Here is a 16082-nt window from a genome sequence, read left to right as displayed (position 1 = left end):
AAAAAAAAACGAAAACAAAAACAAAAAACAACCAACTCAAACCAGGACAGTCATTGTTATGTACCCTGTGGAAGAGCAAACTTGTCACGGTCATGTGAATCACAAAAACTATAACAGAACCAAGACTCCTTCAGCAAGAATAGATGGAAGGGCTTTAAGCATATGGTCTGCAAGGGATATAGATACAATTTTATTCAACCTTTTAAGATATGAATTATGATATAGAATAGCTAAGACCACTGAGAATCATAGCAAGATTTTTTTTCTGCTCTTTCCTCCAGTAAGCATATGTACATACACATACCCTCTCATTTTTACTCTTTTCCTTTTATATATCAACTTTCATCAGTGATATTTTGCCAAAATGGTTTGTTCCAGATCTCCTACAGTTTCTTTGAAAAGGCATTCTTAATCACTCAGGTTTACAGAATAAAAAATATAGCGGTTGCAAGCCATTAACATTTCTAATACTCTTAAGGGGAACTTTAAGATTAGACTTTAAATTTAAAGGCAAGTTTGGGGATTTTTTGCTTCAAATCCCTTGAGACGGTGTGATGTGCAACTGAAGGGTAAGATTCCTTCAAGTCAAAACTGAAATATTTATGTGTGTATGTATATAAAAAATAGACAAACATGTGAACTAAATGTGTCAGTGGTATGCTGTACTATAAATAAGAAAATATTTTAACCTCTCATTAGAGCAGCTGTTTCTGTTCACTTAATGTAACATCTGCTTGACTGATTTAAGGATTTATTTTGGGCTTCTGCTAATATTTGGTGATTTTTTTTTTTTTGAAATGAAAATAACCGCCACATTTTACACATACTTTGTAGTATAGCTTGTTGAATTACTAGTTGTTCTCGAGGTATCTTTTATATCTGATAGTAAGAATATGAGAAATGCTCTGCAACAATAAAACTTAAGCACTACTGACTTATCTGTATTGAGGAGAGGAAGAAGGAACTATTTTTTCCCTTTTTTCCCCCCTGTTACTTATTTATTTATTTTTAATTGTATATTAACTGCAGAGGTATGACTTAATCAAATTTTGCAGGGAGCCAAGTTGGTTTCAGTTGTTTCTCCGTGGTTTTCTTCTTCCCCTATTCCCTTCCCTTTAGTGTGCCTGGTAATCCCAAAACTCAGTACTAAGAATAAAGAGAAATGCATTTCCTTAATWTTGTGCTAGCTGGAGAATAACTTTTGTTTTATATTAATATTGTGCACTAATAATGTTTTAAGCACTGAGCAAGACTAAACTTCTAATTTTTTTTTTTTTAAAATCATCGTTTGTAGGATCCAAATCAGACAGTTCTAGATAGCTGACAGTTTGGTGACATAAAAGTTTATTGCCTAGGAAAGTGTTTTATTCTTCAAAATATGTAATCCCCACCACAAATAAACTACACACCAATAATTGAAAATAAGTCTTTAGATAACCTTCATAAAATCCGAGTTTGGGGTCTGCTCGGATAGAGGGAGCAAGCTGTGGGGGATCAGGAGTTAGCTGGGATAGAGGAAATAGATGGCAGGGGAAAGGCAGGAAGACTAGTGGTGAAGAAGGCTCCTCATTTTATCCACTAAAGCATACAGCAGACATTACTGCTGAATATTTGGGGTTTGAATGTTTATTTTTAAACAGATAACCTATTCCCACGTACAGTACTACAGTTTGTGATGCAGTCTAAACCTCCTGACTTTTTGGCAGTATGTTGGTGTTGCAATGAGATGCATTTAGGCTTAAAGGATAATTAAAGATAGTGAGGTATAGAGAAAATGGAATAGAATGTAACATGTAACATTTATGAAAGCCAGATCATGGCAAAGAGGCTTTTGATGAAAAGAGCTGATTTTCTAAGTAGAAATTTTTGTAGTTTCATCTGAAAATGAACATAGCATTTGATCTGGTGCCATATTGTGAACTGTTGGTTAAATAGGAGAAACTAGGATTTAGTAGAGAAATTGTGAGTATGTAAGGACGTAACAGAGAGGATATCAACAGATTGAGAAAGAGGGAAACTGGATCAGAGAGAGCTCATTATTGGAGTCACTTATGGATCAATTTTCACATCAATCTTTTTTCATCCTACTTACGTTACTCCACTCCTTCGAGTGAAAGGAAGAAGGAGTCTAGTTAGAATAAGATTGGCAAAATCTTACTCTGCACCTCAAAAATGCTTGTTGGACATCTCCCTATTTTGACCCTGAGTCCTATGAAATCGCACCCAAACATTTCTGTATAACATTCCCTTCTCTCTATGCTAAGAGCATTCTTCCAACTTCATGTGATCAATAAATTTTAGCAGCACAATCCCTGTATATGTACCTTTATCATTAAATGACTCTGATGAAAATCAGAGCCATATACCTTAGGGGGTTACAGCCAAAATGTCGGTTATAAGCTTGGAGGCTCAAAACCCAGAAATCATGGAAGTAGAGAAGGGTGTGAAGTAACTGAGCTAATTGGGTAGTGCAATTGCAAAAAAGGTGTATGTAATCTTGGGATGCAATCAAAGATGATATTTCCAGTAGAGGTGGGAAATTACTGGTGGTTTTATACAAGCATCTGGTGAGACATTGTCTAGTATACTTAAGAAATAGCCATCTCTTTTGAGGGAAGAAAATATTTGAAATTGAAACATGCAGCAACAGGCTACTAGGATGAATGAAGAAATGCTTCTCAATGGAGAAAGCTTGAAGAGTTTGTCTTGAGTAGTCCAACTAAAGAAACTGAATATGTGAGTGTTCTCTATAAATACTCTGATGGAGGCAGCTAAGGGGAGAAAACTATTTAAACTGAAAGACAATACAAGTAAAACAACAAGTGGACATAGTCTGGCCATTGCTAAATTTAGGCTTAAAATTTGAAGTTCTCATTCATCAGAGCAGTCTAGTTTTTGGAATAAACAGCAATAGTGGAACTTAGTCTGCTTTTTGTGCTAAATCTTGATAAGATTTGAAAGTAGTTCTTCTTAATCATTCTAGAAATATCAAAGAAAATGCAGTCTTCATGCTTTTAATCAGGTTTGTTCTGAATTTGCTGAATAATCTTTTTTGATTAAACGGCATTCCTGCAGCTTCTGTTCTTTAAGATATGTGTGATTTTTTTTTTTCTTTGTTACATACAGGCAGTGATATTGTGTGAAACTGGCTGTGGGCTTTCCTCAGAAACAGCTACCACTTGGTTTCCTTCCTGTGTTAATGGCAGAGCTTTTATTTCCTGACAGGAGTTAATGGGGGGCAAGGAGGGGAAGCTACCTCTTTTATGATAACTCTTTTTTGCCCTTGCTACATTTTGAAATAGAGACTGAATGGCTTTTTGGAGGGGTCATTCTCTCCATTTATATTGATAGAGTGTGCAGGATGATGGAGATCCTAATTTAGATGCCTYCATTAGGTGCTTAAAGATAGGTGGGATGAATCCAAGCCAAAGTATTTAGAAGGGAACAGATGATCTATCCGGCGAGCTTCTGAAATAAAGAGGGGATGGATAAATGAGGCAAGACTGTAATGTTCAATGCACATAAAGTGTTGAGATTTTCATCCTTGCAGAACTCTTAAACTTGGGCATCGCTGTCAATTTTTTCCTTTTGTATTTGATCTAGAAAAAAATTGTTTCCTGAGTTCCAGCAAGAATGAACTTTCTTGCAACTTAACTTAACTTGAGAGGTACAATTTCAGAGTCTGATTTGAAAAAGCGTCCAAGTAGTTAGGAAATGAAAATCTTGCTAAAAGTTGATGGGATTTAGACTTGTAGGCCAAAACATAAAAGTAGTTAGACTTTGACTTTTCAAAGAAATTGTTAAGTGCTAGCTACCCAAATAGCTCTTACAACCTCACTAGTAGTTGCTTGAGGAGCCAAAATTTAATCTCTTTTGCATTGTAATGTCGTAATGAGCTCTTTATACAGAATATTTTAATGCTATATAGGAAAAGGATTACATTCAGTAATTTCCAAATAGAAGGGAAGATTATAGCTGAAGGTGCTGCTGGTTAGATAAAGGAAATCAAGGACTAAAAAACCCCAAAGATGTGATTATATTAATTAATTGTATAGGGATCTCAACTGTTTTCCTTGTAGCAAAAGGACAATGTTTCAACAAAATTTTGGGTTAGGAAGATGGACAGAGGGATTCGGAGATCTGTGGTAGGTGGCACCTGGGCAAGGTGCTGTTTGGCTCCATGGGATTTTGTAGGAGACAGTGAATGAGATCAGGGCTGATAAATACCGTACTGGAGGGAGGGTAGGTAGGGCTTTTTGTGATACTCAATATTTAGATGCAGTTTTTTCATGTTTTTTAGTTATGTGTGTTAAGGTAAATTTTCAGGTTCATATTTTTTTTTTCTTCAGTCAAGAAGATATGCTACTAGTGTTCCTTGGCTGAATTTTATTATATCTTAAGTCTTCTATGTATACTTCCTAATATTGCATTTTCTTTACAGATAAATTTGCGCCTCATCTTGGTAAGCGGGAAAACAAAAGAGTTCTTATTTTCACCAAATGACTCTGCTGCAGATATTGCAAAACACGTGTATGACAACTGGCCAATGGGTGAGTAGTTGTGTGCCTTTCAAGATCTTAAATGGCTAGTTAGAAGCTTCCCTGTGTTTTCAGCCTGAAGTGCCCATAAACTTATCTCTGTTCTGAACGTTCAAATTAAATATATTTATTGTGTATCTGGGCATAGATTTATATAGAAATATAATTTTCTTCTTGCCTTCTCTGTTTCTTTGATTATGCAGAATTTTAGATGCTTTGACTATTTCCCACTTTACCTCTAAACTAATGCTTCTTCAAACTGAAGTTATTTCTTTTCCTAAATCTTCTGTCCCTTTTCTTGATCAATTTTGGTAGAGGATCTAGTAGTAACTGTGAGGAGGACTTGAACTGTGGGAGTTATCAAAACTCTTATGTGAGGACAGCCAATGGAAAATATGGCATGTCACAGGAATGCAATAGTGTGGTTGAGTTTCAAGTACTTATTACTTATTACCTTATCTTGGCAAGGATCTGTAATAATGATAAATTTCCAGGGAAAAAGCAAAGATAAAAGAACATTACAAGAGGCGTTAAAAGACAGAGGGAAAGTGAGGATGTTAATAGGAATATATTTGTTGTTATGCAGGAATATTAACTTTGGAAAATGGGATTCAAAACTAAGATGTGTATCAAATATGTGAATAGTTCCACAAAAACAAAGTGCTTCTGTTCTCCCTGACTGTGATTTCATGGGAAAATAGCCAAAACAGAGACATAGCATTACATACGATGGAAAAAAAAAAATTCTTCCTCTGGTACAGGACTTCATTTGGTTTACTGTTTCAGTGTTTAAAAAAAGTCTACTGTTTACACAAACTGAAACATTGTAATATCTATTTCTGTGGTGCCTTTGTCAAAGAAGTAGAATGGATGATAATTCATACCAGAAAGTTAAGTGTTGCTAATCTGTACTTTAGGCCTTAAACTGACCTCTTTTGAGGCCAGGAAGAAAAGGGTTGCAGGGGAGCTGGTTTCTCGTTTGTTTTGCTCTGATGTAGCATTATATATTTAATTATATATTTAATAAAATACATAATGGAAGGAGGAGGTCCATAGTCCTCTTAAATATTAGATATAGATGTGCAACATTTTTATTCTAAGAAATCTGGTTAGTGTAGCATCTGTACATATTTTAGTGTGAGCAGAAGACAGTTGTCATGATCCAATGTTCTTCCTATACCTTTATCTGAATTAATAGTGGCAGAACTGTTTTTATTTTATTGAAGGATATTCCTGCAAATACAGTCTTGCAGTCTGAAGCCTGTATTGTACCTGTTTATATGCATGGCAGAATGTTGTAGTACAGGCTCAGAAATTAATGTTATTTTATGCTTTCACTTTGTGTCAGAACATCTAATTAGGAACACTTCAAACTCATTATTTTAGACTTATGAAGTGATATATTAACTGATATTAAATTATGAAGGAAAGTATATCATAATAATAACAAAAGGTGATTTCATACTACAATAGGAAAACAGATGAAGAATGTGAGCGATCATCACCTCAAAGTGATTACAAATCAGTGTGCAGCCTGAGCTTAGTTTGACTCTCTTTTACACTAGTAAAGGACCACAGTAAAGTCATCAGTTTTGATGGCGATGGTTTAGATTAACAGAACAACACCAGAATGAGAGCATTGCCATATATTTGAAAGTTAGTTAATGTTCTGTCATTTGAATGTGTTTCTAACAGCATCCAGTGTTCCCAATCTGTGAAAAACCTGAAGGTTCCAGATTCTAGGCTTGTATTTGGGAAGAAAGCCAGACTTTAAAGTCTCTTTTCTGAAGAAAAGGAAAAGTAAGACTGGCCATGGAAGCCTCAGTTCAAGTATCTAGTATCCCAAGGGAGTACTCCAAATCTTGATGAATATTTAATTGCCAAGGAGAGAAGAACAGTGTCAACTTAAAAGACTGGGGAAAAAATCTACTTCAGAATAGGCTATAGGTTTTCACATATGTTAGCCAGCTAGCTGTTTTCAGAGCGAGGGTGCTCTTCTCTAACGTGGGGCTGAGAAATCTTGGTGAGGACGAAATTTCCTTGAAATACAAATAATGCTATGAAAAGATTGTTTTTTACCATTATTTTGACTTGTCAGAATCTTGTGGAGAAAATGAAAAAATTCATGAAATACATCCTCAGTGTCACATGTCAGCAGGATTAAGCCAAACCTCTCCTCCACTCTCCTCTTTTGGTTTAACCCGTGTTAAATAAGGATTTCCTCACACCTAGTTGAAAATATCCTGTTTATATTCATATGTACAATTTTGGCAGGTTTCCTCTTTCCTTCCTCACCCCCAATTTTCTTCTAAGTACTGTTATTGAATTCTTTTCCTACAGTGATCATTTGCTAGACTTTTAAAAAATAGGTAAATATTTTCTTAGTGGCTCATTTGGTTATCAGAGAAACTTAAAATTTGACAACACCCCAAAAAGAAATGTTTTAGTGTCGGCCAAGAAGCAAAATCTAAAAGGATAGACAAGGTGATAGGTTAACCATGAGGTACTTGTGCCAAAATATAGTCTGTTTTCTTTTGGTTGCCTTTTTTTATTAATATCATTCTAGTACTGTAAGGTGGCTGAGCATGTCTTCTTTACAAGTATAGTCTAGATGGAGTTCAGACTCTGTAAAGCACACACACAAAAAATAAAATTACTGGTGTCTTCCAACAGATAGTTTATCCTAACGCCTGTGACAATTCTGATCCTTAACTTCGCCCCTTTTACAGCATAGCAAAAATGGCACTTGCTTGAATTGCAAGACAATTGAATCAGGCAAGGAATGGAAATGTTTGAAATTCAAATAGCTTTGGCTGTCTAATTTTGTGAACTTGGCACATTACAACCCCCAGGAATATTACGGCTTCTGTGTGCGCTTTTGCTTTTGCTGCCAGCCGTGCCAGCGCAGGGCCCTGCACACCTGCCAAACTGCTCGCTCTCCTGGGTCCGCTGTGACCGAGCCCGCGATGGCTGCAGGAGACTGTTTCACTCCTCTCTTCCTGCTTGCTTTTCCTCACCAGATGCCTCTTCATACACTTTCCACAGTGATGGAGGTGTGGTGTTTTTCCCCCTCTTTTAAATGCCTCCCTTTCTCCCCTTTTCAGTTCTCCTTTTGTGATGCCAGTTGCCACTGTCTGTATGTTAATTGTATGTTCTGAGTAAAGTGATTGGTTTCTGTTGTCTGTCCTGATCCCTTGCTGAATATTCATTTTGGTATATAAACACTACAAAAGCAGAAAAGGAGAACATTTGTGAACAGCTGGTACCAGATATGTGGTCAGCTAAGAAACAGAAGATAATTGTATTCCCAGAGAACCAATTTAAATTCAACATTTAAAAGTTTATGATATTTATTCTGAAAGCAAAGTGCATATTTATTGTTCACATTGTGACAAAGAACAGAAAAAGAGTAGGAAATGGTCTTTTAGGCTTATAAATGATTTATTACAGCTTAAACATTATAGAAAATGCATTACAGGAAAATGAATGCTTGCCTTTTCCCGAATCACTGTTTGCTACCTAGAAACATATACAGATTGTTCTTTGAGAAGTTTCTTAAAATGTATCAGTAAATGTCTGCTCTGAGAGAGTCAAATTCTCTGTTCAGTCTGTCCATAGTGACTGTTTGGGGCTGCTCAGTTTGCTGCCCCCTCTGGACATTTAACTGGTTGAATCTAGTCACCATTGAACACTGCTGAGCAGCCTGCAGAAGAAGCACTGTCAGTTCTCTGATCTGTGAATCCTACTTTAAATTACCTGGTGATGACTGGTATGGCTTGGGAATCTGCGTTAGCCAAGTGGATATTAAGTCTGAATGTAAACAGGAAGCAACTTGCTTTTACAAAATGTTTTCCGAAGGACTTGTATAAGCATTAAGTATCATAAGCTATCTGTGAAAAAAGTTAATAACACTTATACTTGCAAGCATAAAATAAAGTGTTTTAATGCCCAACATCAAATGATAAATTTAAGAATAGATTTTAGGAGTGCTTCTCTTTCTGAATCTTCAGGCTATGCTCTCTTTAATGTGAAAGAGTCATCTTAGTTTTCTTCCTGGGTAAAGATGAGAAAAATAACAGAAGATATTTTTATTACTGTGTAACAGTGAAAATTCTCTTATTTCTTTTCAGATTGGGAAGAAGAGCAGGTCAGCAGTCCAAATATCTTGCGGCTTATTTATCAAGGGAGGTTTCTTCATGGCAATGTCACACTAGGAGGTAATGGCAATAAGTCTTATTATACAGATTATCTAGGCAGAGGAGATCTTTATTTAAAATAGAATAAATACTACTTTATGGTTCAAGATCTCAATATAATTTACTATATACTATTTTGCTACTGCATAGAATGACATATTGTGTCTTATTTTTGGTTCATCTTGTTTTCCTCCTGTTATAGCTGGTTGTTAGGCTTTGGAAGGTATCACCTGGTAAGTTAAGTCTCTTCTTGCATAAAGGAACAGCAATACTGCTTGTATTTATTGTCTTTCTAAATGGAATATTTTCTTGCATTTTTCTTACACTGCACTTGTAGGGCAAGCTACTGCATAAACATCTAAGTATTTTAAAATGTTGGGTAAAGATTATGATAATTGGTTAAACAATACTTTAAATCTTAGTGCAATGAAGAAAGACACCCTATGAATGAGAATGAGGGGAAGCATTCTTGCTGTCCAGTGCTCTCCCAGGGATACAATCACATAGTTATGCGAAAACAAAAGTAAATGGCTTTACTTTATATGCTAAGGAAATGCAATTCAACTGTGCCCCCTTGTGGCGTGCTTTTTCCTACAATTGTATTTTTTTTTAATGCCTTTTACTGGAGATATGAAACAAAATTGTAACAATTAATAATTTTTCTTTTTATAGATAAAAGCTGCTAGTATATCAAATATATCAATGTCTAAACAAAATGGGACTCTCTTCTCTTTTTGTGCTGGTCTAAACATAATTCTCTGTGTACAGATTGTATAAATTCATGGGTTTTGGTACTTGAGTGCAATATAGAGAGGAGAATGTAATATGAAACCACTAATGAAATGTTTTTGAAGCTAAGATAAACCTAAAAGGAATATTTGTGGACCGCTTACAGGGATCTTTCCTTTAAAAAGTGACTGGGATAATACAGCCATTGATTAGCTTTCCAACATTACTGATATTGGCTGGTGATGTACTTTTAGAATACATCTACCCTCCATATAAATCAATTTTTAATGTTGCTCTGTATACAAACAAGATCATTGTAAATTCAGCTGGATGAACTCTGAAATTTTTATTCACTCTGTAATTTGCATGTTTACATGGTGCTAATGGGTGCAGCAAGTAGTAGTTGGGGTAGGGCTGAAAAACAAATGTGTTAGTCTTGGATCCTCTCTGTGACTACAGTGCCTTACCTTAGATTTTCCAGGCAAGGATAGCTAAATGGGATTTTCTTTGCCATTCATCTCTAGGTGTTGCCCTTGATCACCAGTGCTTGCTTCCTTTACTGACATCTGTCTAAATCACAAGCAACTTTGAATGTTTGTTTAATGAGTTATGCTGAAAAATAATAGCTGCATGCTCCTGACTCTTGCATTAACTCAGGTCTATGGATTTTGAACACATACTTGTGTTCAGGGCATTTTAGTTCCTTGTTAATCATTCAAGCATTGCAATTTAATCATAATGATTTTACCCTGAGGATCTTACATGTATATTAGTGTTTTTCAAAGACCTTTTTGTTGCTCTATTGTTAAAAAAAAAAAAAAAAATCCCTAAAACATTGGTTTACTTCAGTACTAATGAATTTATCTGGAGTAAGATTATACAGCTGAAAGGGGAACAAGAACCCATGAAGCAGCCTGAAAAGCCTGTTACTTCAATTTGTGGTATTCATTTGATGTAACCCTAAGTGAACTAGGTATTTTTTTTAAAGGAAAAAATAGAATTCCTTGTTAAATACAACATTTAGTTTCTTTTGCTCTTATAATACAGTTTCTTTAAGCTTTTATATCAGTCTATAACTATGAATTACAGCACTTAGTGTTTTATTTGCTTTAGGTGATCAGGAAATATTGACTGGAATTTGGACTTACTGTGTACTGAAAGACACTTTATCAACTCATGAAACAAAAGTTTCCAAGGAAACGGATTTTTTTTTTCCCCCAGAGTACACTTTCAATCATGTTTAAAAAACAGCGTTGTAGCATTCTAGTTGTTACCTCACATTTCCATGTAAAATCTTATGAATCTGAGAGTCCTAGAAACTGGAGAGGCCTCAAAAAAAAATGACAAATTGTTGAGAAAAACTGTTTTTTGAGTGAAAAAAATATTTTAAAGAAACCGTGTCTTTTGCCACCTTGTCTTAATACATATTCTGAATGGTTTGTCACTGCAAGAACAAGAAAGCTAACAGCATTGGAAGTGGTCAAAGAAAAGCGACTTCTCTGTAAAGCCTGCCATGTTGCTCTTGCCTGTGGTGCCTGAGCCCCACTGTTTTGTTGCTTCCTGTCTGTGCGAAGCATTGAGGAGTCAGCGCGCCAGAGTTTGTTGTTCAGCTTCCAACAGGAAATTTCATCTGGTCTGCCGTTTGCATTTGAAATAGTATTAAATAGGGAGGTCATGCTGTATTTGACAGTTCTCTGTTTCCAGTTAGATAATGGCAATAGGCAATGTTTTGCTTTCTTATGAGGAAAACAACAACAAAAAACCACACCTCCCACACATGTATACTCACCAAAAAAGAGGGCGAAAAGGAAATTCTGACAATAGAAAATCTGTAATAAAAATAGAACTAAACAGATGGGAAAGGAATTAAATAAGGACTTAGTTTAAGTGAGAGAAAGACATGAAAGAACAAAGAAGGCAGCAGGAAAAGATCGCTGAGCATCACTGATGGTACTCTTTCTTGTGCTCCAAAGCAAGAAGAAATTGCTAAAAAGAACCTGTGTGTGAGCTAGGCAAACTATTAGCTGAAATGAATTAATTGAAATATTAGCATACTTTTACTTGATTACTGTAAATAATTAATCTCCACAGCTCACTAATCAAGTCTCCTCAAGTGTCTTGATATTATGTAAGATACCTGTAATGTGATTAGTTTGTAATATTTTGATCTTTCTGTAGTGGCTTCTTAAGAGTTTGTGTAATGAAGAAAATCCCTTTACATTGAGTTTAACTGACTGTTAATATAGTCTTTGTAGAGTTCTCAGTTGTATCAAAGAATCAAGTACTTAAAATACTTTATCCTTTTCAGACTTGCAGCTATCAATAGCTCCTTGTTGCAGGCACAGACTGTTCTTCAAGTAGACTAAGAACTTTCAGATCTCATTTTCTATAGAGATGGCTCTTCCCAAAGTACAAATACTTCAAAGAAGCTTGTGTATCTGTTCATCCCTCCATATGCTTACACCTGTGTTGTAATCATAACTTGCATTTTCTAAACAAATATATAGACAATTAAAATGATTCAAAAGCAGTATTGTAGCTAGACCTGTATTGAACATACATAGTCACCAAGTACTAGGTTCCCCCCACACCTCCCAATTCAGGATCTATGCTGTAGTGACTGAAATGAAGAAAGAGGCATTTTCTCTTTGGTCACATTCAGGTTTATTGGTCACGTTCTTTTTAAATGCCATGGTGCACTGTATGTGAAAATTAAAGTTTGAGTAGAATTCCTCCTTTCAGATTCAATTTAAGTCAGAATGGTTTGTATATTTAAGAGAAATATTAAGGTTAAGTCTCTTTTGTTTTTCTTCTATAAGTTTTAAAAAAAAAAAAGCTATATAGGCATCTTTACCATATATTTCTCAGGAACAGTAGACAAGAAAGATGCTTAGTCTATGAGTTGGAGAGGGGGAACAAAGCTAACTTAATATGTAAAACTTCTATAAATAACTTTTCCTAAAAATTATGTGAAGATGCTTAGGTTCAGAATATTGAAACTGGCAATAAGTATCAGTAAAAGGAATAATAATGAATGCTTTTATTTCAAGGAGGCCTGAAGTTTTGCTAAATATTATACCACAGTGACAAAAACATAAATTCAGCATTGTATTGCTATAATTAATATGAAAATGACTATTTTAGTTTCAACAATAAGCAGAATAAACTATTGAAAGATCTGATTTTGTTATTTTGTGTTAATAAAACTCAGATAAGCAACATAAGGAGAGATACCGTATATGATTTAAATGTTTTAAATTTGAGGTTTTTCACATGATACATCATAGGTTAACATTAAAACTCAAGGTGCAGACCTAGTTCAAAAAAACTGCATGATACTTACAAAAATATATTTTAGGAGAATCTGTCTTGCGGTGGTTGCTCAGTGTTGTTGGGATTTTTTTGTTGTTTTGTTTTGTTTTTTGKTTTTTTTTGTTTTTTCTCAGGAGTAACAATGTAGTGGTTGAATTAGCCACTTCCTTGCATCGTTATGAATAGAGGATGCTTAGCACCTGAGTCTTGGCATAAATGCCCATTTTACTTTCGCTCACAGCAGGAAGAATAAGCTTCATAACATGAACATCATAATCTTCAAGAACATAATGTTTTATCTGATTATTACCAAGTCCTAAGACCCTGATCTGTAAAACTTTTGTCTGAAATGCCTTTATAGATAATTATAAGTAAGAAGTTCAAACTTAACAGTAAAAATTTGAAGAGGAGCTAATCCAATTAAAGCTACAGCTTCAATTGTCTGGATGTTTTGAAGAAAGATGGCGACTGTATTATATTAATAAATCTCCCTTTCTCCTTTTGCAGCATTAAAACTCCCTTTTGGTAAAACAACAGTGATGCATTTGGTGGCTAGAGAGACATTGCCAGAGCCAAACTCTCAAGGTAGGCAGTGAACTAGAGAGACTTCTAATCCAACAAGATGGAAAAGTGTTCAGAACTGTTATGGGCTTTTGGGGTATTTCATAGTAGGGAAATGTCCATATGGTTCATGAGTAGTTCTTGTGAACCAAGTAACTGAATACTTTTGTACATGTTGTTTATAGAAAACTAAGAAATGAGTTGTCTATTTTAGCATTTTTATAGACTGTAGGAATGTACCCAGACCTTAGAAGGCTTTAGTTTTTATTGTTGAAAAGTATTCCTGATTTTCATATTTATGTATGCAAGTGTTTAATAGCAATAATAATAAAAAAAATGTTTTTCCTAAAAATAATTTAAAAACACCCTACTTATTTCAAGCTTATTCATGCACAGAACAAACTAACTGCTTTAGAAATTGCTTGTAAGCAAGACTTTTTTTGTTGCTCCACAGGTCAAAGGAACCGTGAAAAAACTGGAGAAAGCAATTGCTGTGTAATCCTGTAAGCCCTGTTAGCTTTACCTGCTAAGTGTGATGTAATATAGTCTTTGTCTTTCATGCTGCTGGAATAGAAGAGGCCCTACCTTGCTTCAAACACCTGTAGGAAGAGCCTGTCTGTAAATCCATGGAACTGAAATATTACACGAACACTGTCACATTAGTCTTTTTTTCTTAAAAAAAAAAAAGAGAAAGATCTATGAACATTTTCATTGATTTTTTTTTCAATTCCTGCTTTTTGTTTGTTGAATAATCTTACAGTACATTGTTTCTTGAATGAATTCAATCTCCAGAAAAGTTAATGCGTTCTTTTCCATAGCAGGAATCATTTTGCTACAGCAGTAACCTCCATTAACCGGATCTAACCAGTCAAGCTTTCTAGATGCAATTTGCACTAAATACGGTTGACAGTATGTTTCTCATCAACAATCTCTAACAATATTTCAGACACCTAGTAATAACCTACAATGTATAATGCAACACTGGAAAATAGTATATCTGTAATTAAAACAAAATCTCTTGGCCAAATCAAAGGAAAAACTTAAGTCAATTCTACCTAAGTCAACCTTGGTGGCCGAACTGGCACAGAATACTAACTAAACCAAGTCTAACTATATTTATATTTTAACTGCAACAAACAAAAAACTATGTGCCTGTAATTTAAAAGCACTCTGTAGAGGGCTGATGAAACCGATCTTCTTTCGTTACTGCGTGCACTCTTATCTAGTACATTAGTTGAGTGCTTATTCAGACAGCACAAACAAGTGCAGAGAGTGCATTTCCTAGCCTTAATATGGGAGGGGTAATTTCCTGTAGTTCATAGGCTTTTATTATTGTGCATAAATGTTAGAAGACATCATTTACTAATCAATTTTATGTATTTGAATATTGGCAATTGGTGTTTTTCAGTCATTTTCTCATCTGTACCTTAGTGTCCAGTGTCATGCTTACTCATTAGAGACTTCAAAAGAAATTAAAATTTAAAAAGCAAAAAGAAAAACCTCTGCCATAGTACTAGTTTTGTTTCTTTATGTAATCTGCATTTGGTATTAGTGCTTGCAATTGTATTAAAATCAAAAGCTGATTTTTTGAAGGCATACATAATTAAAAAGGATGCCATTCTTTTATTTCATATCAATAATTTAAATGTTGATATGCTAAAGAAATTTGCACAGCACTAAAGCATGAGCTAGTTTCATCTAAACCTGTAAAAAATATAAAAGATTTTATATTTTTTCACTGGGGAGGAATTCTTCCTGGCTGAAATTACAAATATGTGTAGAATATATTTAATAAAAATCTTATAAAATACATAACTATAGAAGTTAAATATAGATTGGCGTGTAGTATAATAGAACAATATTCCATATAAATAGCTTTAGCCTTTAAAAAAAGAGTCACAGGTTGACATTGTGTTCTTGTACTTAAGTGTCTACAACTCTTACAGATGTTCTGTGTAATTGTTTTTTCGAATGATCAGCATCATTCAACTGTAATCGGGTTATTTTATCCATTGTTACTGCTTTGATGAAATGCTTTATATGCAGTAGATTTACAAAAATATTGTTCATACTGATCAGAATTAAATTTGTATAGAGCAGAGTTTTAAAACAAATTGTAAATAGCACTAAACATTTTCTTTCTGCAACCTGTACTGATAGACTCTTCTGTAAACTAAATAAAAGAATATTGTAGTGCATTTTGGTGGTGTTTTAAGGGTTATCATAGGGTCTGTAACTAATTTAATAATATTTTTTAATCTGGAATACTAATAAGGACTCCATTTTATTTAAAAAAAAATGCTAATGGTATTATTTACCACTTTAATTTTGTTTTCATTAGAATAGTGATTTCATGAATGGTTCAAACCAAAAGGCTACCCATAAACTTTTCAGAAAAGGATTAAGTTGCCTGTACAAAATACTCAAATGAAAGATAGAAGAATTCCTGGAGTGTGAACACTCCAGCACGCTCCTGTGGCAAGGGCTGCAGGTATGCTCTGAGGATGTGCGTGAGCTAGCTTGTGTCGTGCCCTGTGCTGTGTCTTATGAGGGGAAATAAGTGGCCCAGATTTTTTTCTCTGGATAAGAATATGAGCCTGGGCAGTTACCATGCAGTGGCCCATGCAGTGCAGTGTCACACCCTACTGTACCACATACACTTCTGTGCTCGTTCTGTAAGTTTTTGTAGCCTTCATTTGCTTACAGTGAAGAGTATATGCATACCTCTTAGGGGTCAGGAATTGAG

General features: G+C 34.8%; 1 protein-coding gene across 1 annotated transcript in view; it reads left to right on the top strand.

Annotated features, from left to right (window-relative positions):
- The window catches only part of UBL3 (ubiquitin like 3), a 62893-nt gene extending 47359 nt beyond the window's left edge, over positions 1 to 15534 (top strand). Inside the window, exons 2-5 of the mRNA XM_026074594.1 lie at positions 4442 to 4550; positions 8669 to 8755; positions 13283 to 13360; positions 13791 to 15534. Of these exons, the coding sequence (XP_025930379.1) occupies positions 4442 to 4550; positions 8669 to 8755; positions 13283 to 13360; positions 13791 to 13843 (327 nt within the window). The 3' untranslated portion in view covers positions 13844 to 15534. The remainder of the gene's footprint in view (positions 1 to 4441; positions 4551 to 8668; positions 8756 to 13282; positions 13361 to 13790) is intronic.
- Positions 15535 to 16082: the final 548 nt, after the last annotated feature.

Source organism: Apteryx rowi, unplaced genomic scaffold, assembly GCF_003343035.1.
Source record: "Apteryx rowi isolate R43461 unplaced genomic scaffold, aptRow1 scaffold_391, whole genome shotgun sequence".
In the NCBI taxonomy this organism is placed as follows: domain Eukaryota; kingdom Metazoa; phylum Chordata; class Aves; order Apterygiformes; family Apterygidae; genus Apteryx; species Apteryx rowi.
The sequence above is the reverse complement of the archived record's forward strand: the minus strand, read 5'-3'. Positions and strand labels throughout refer to the sequence as shown.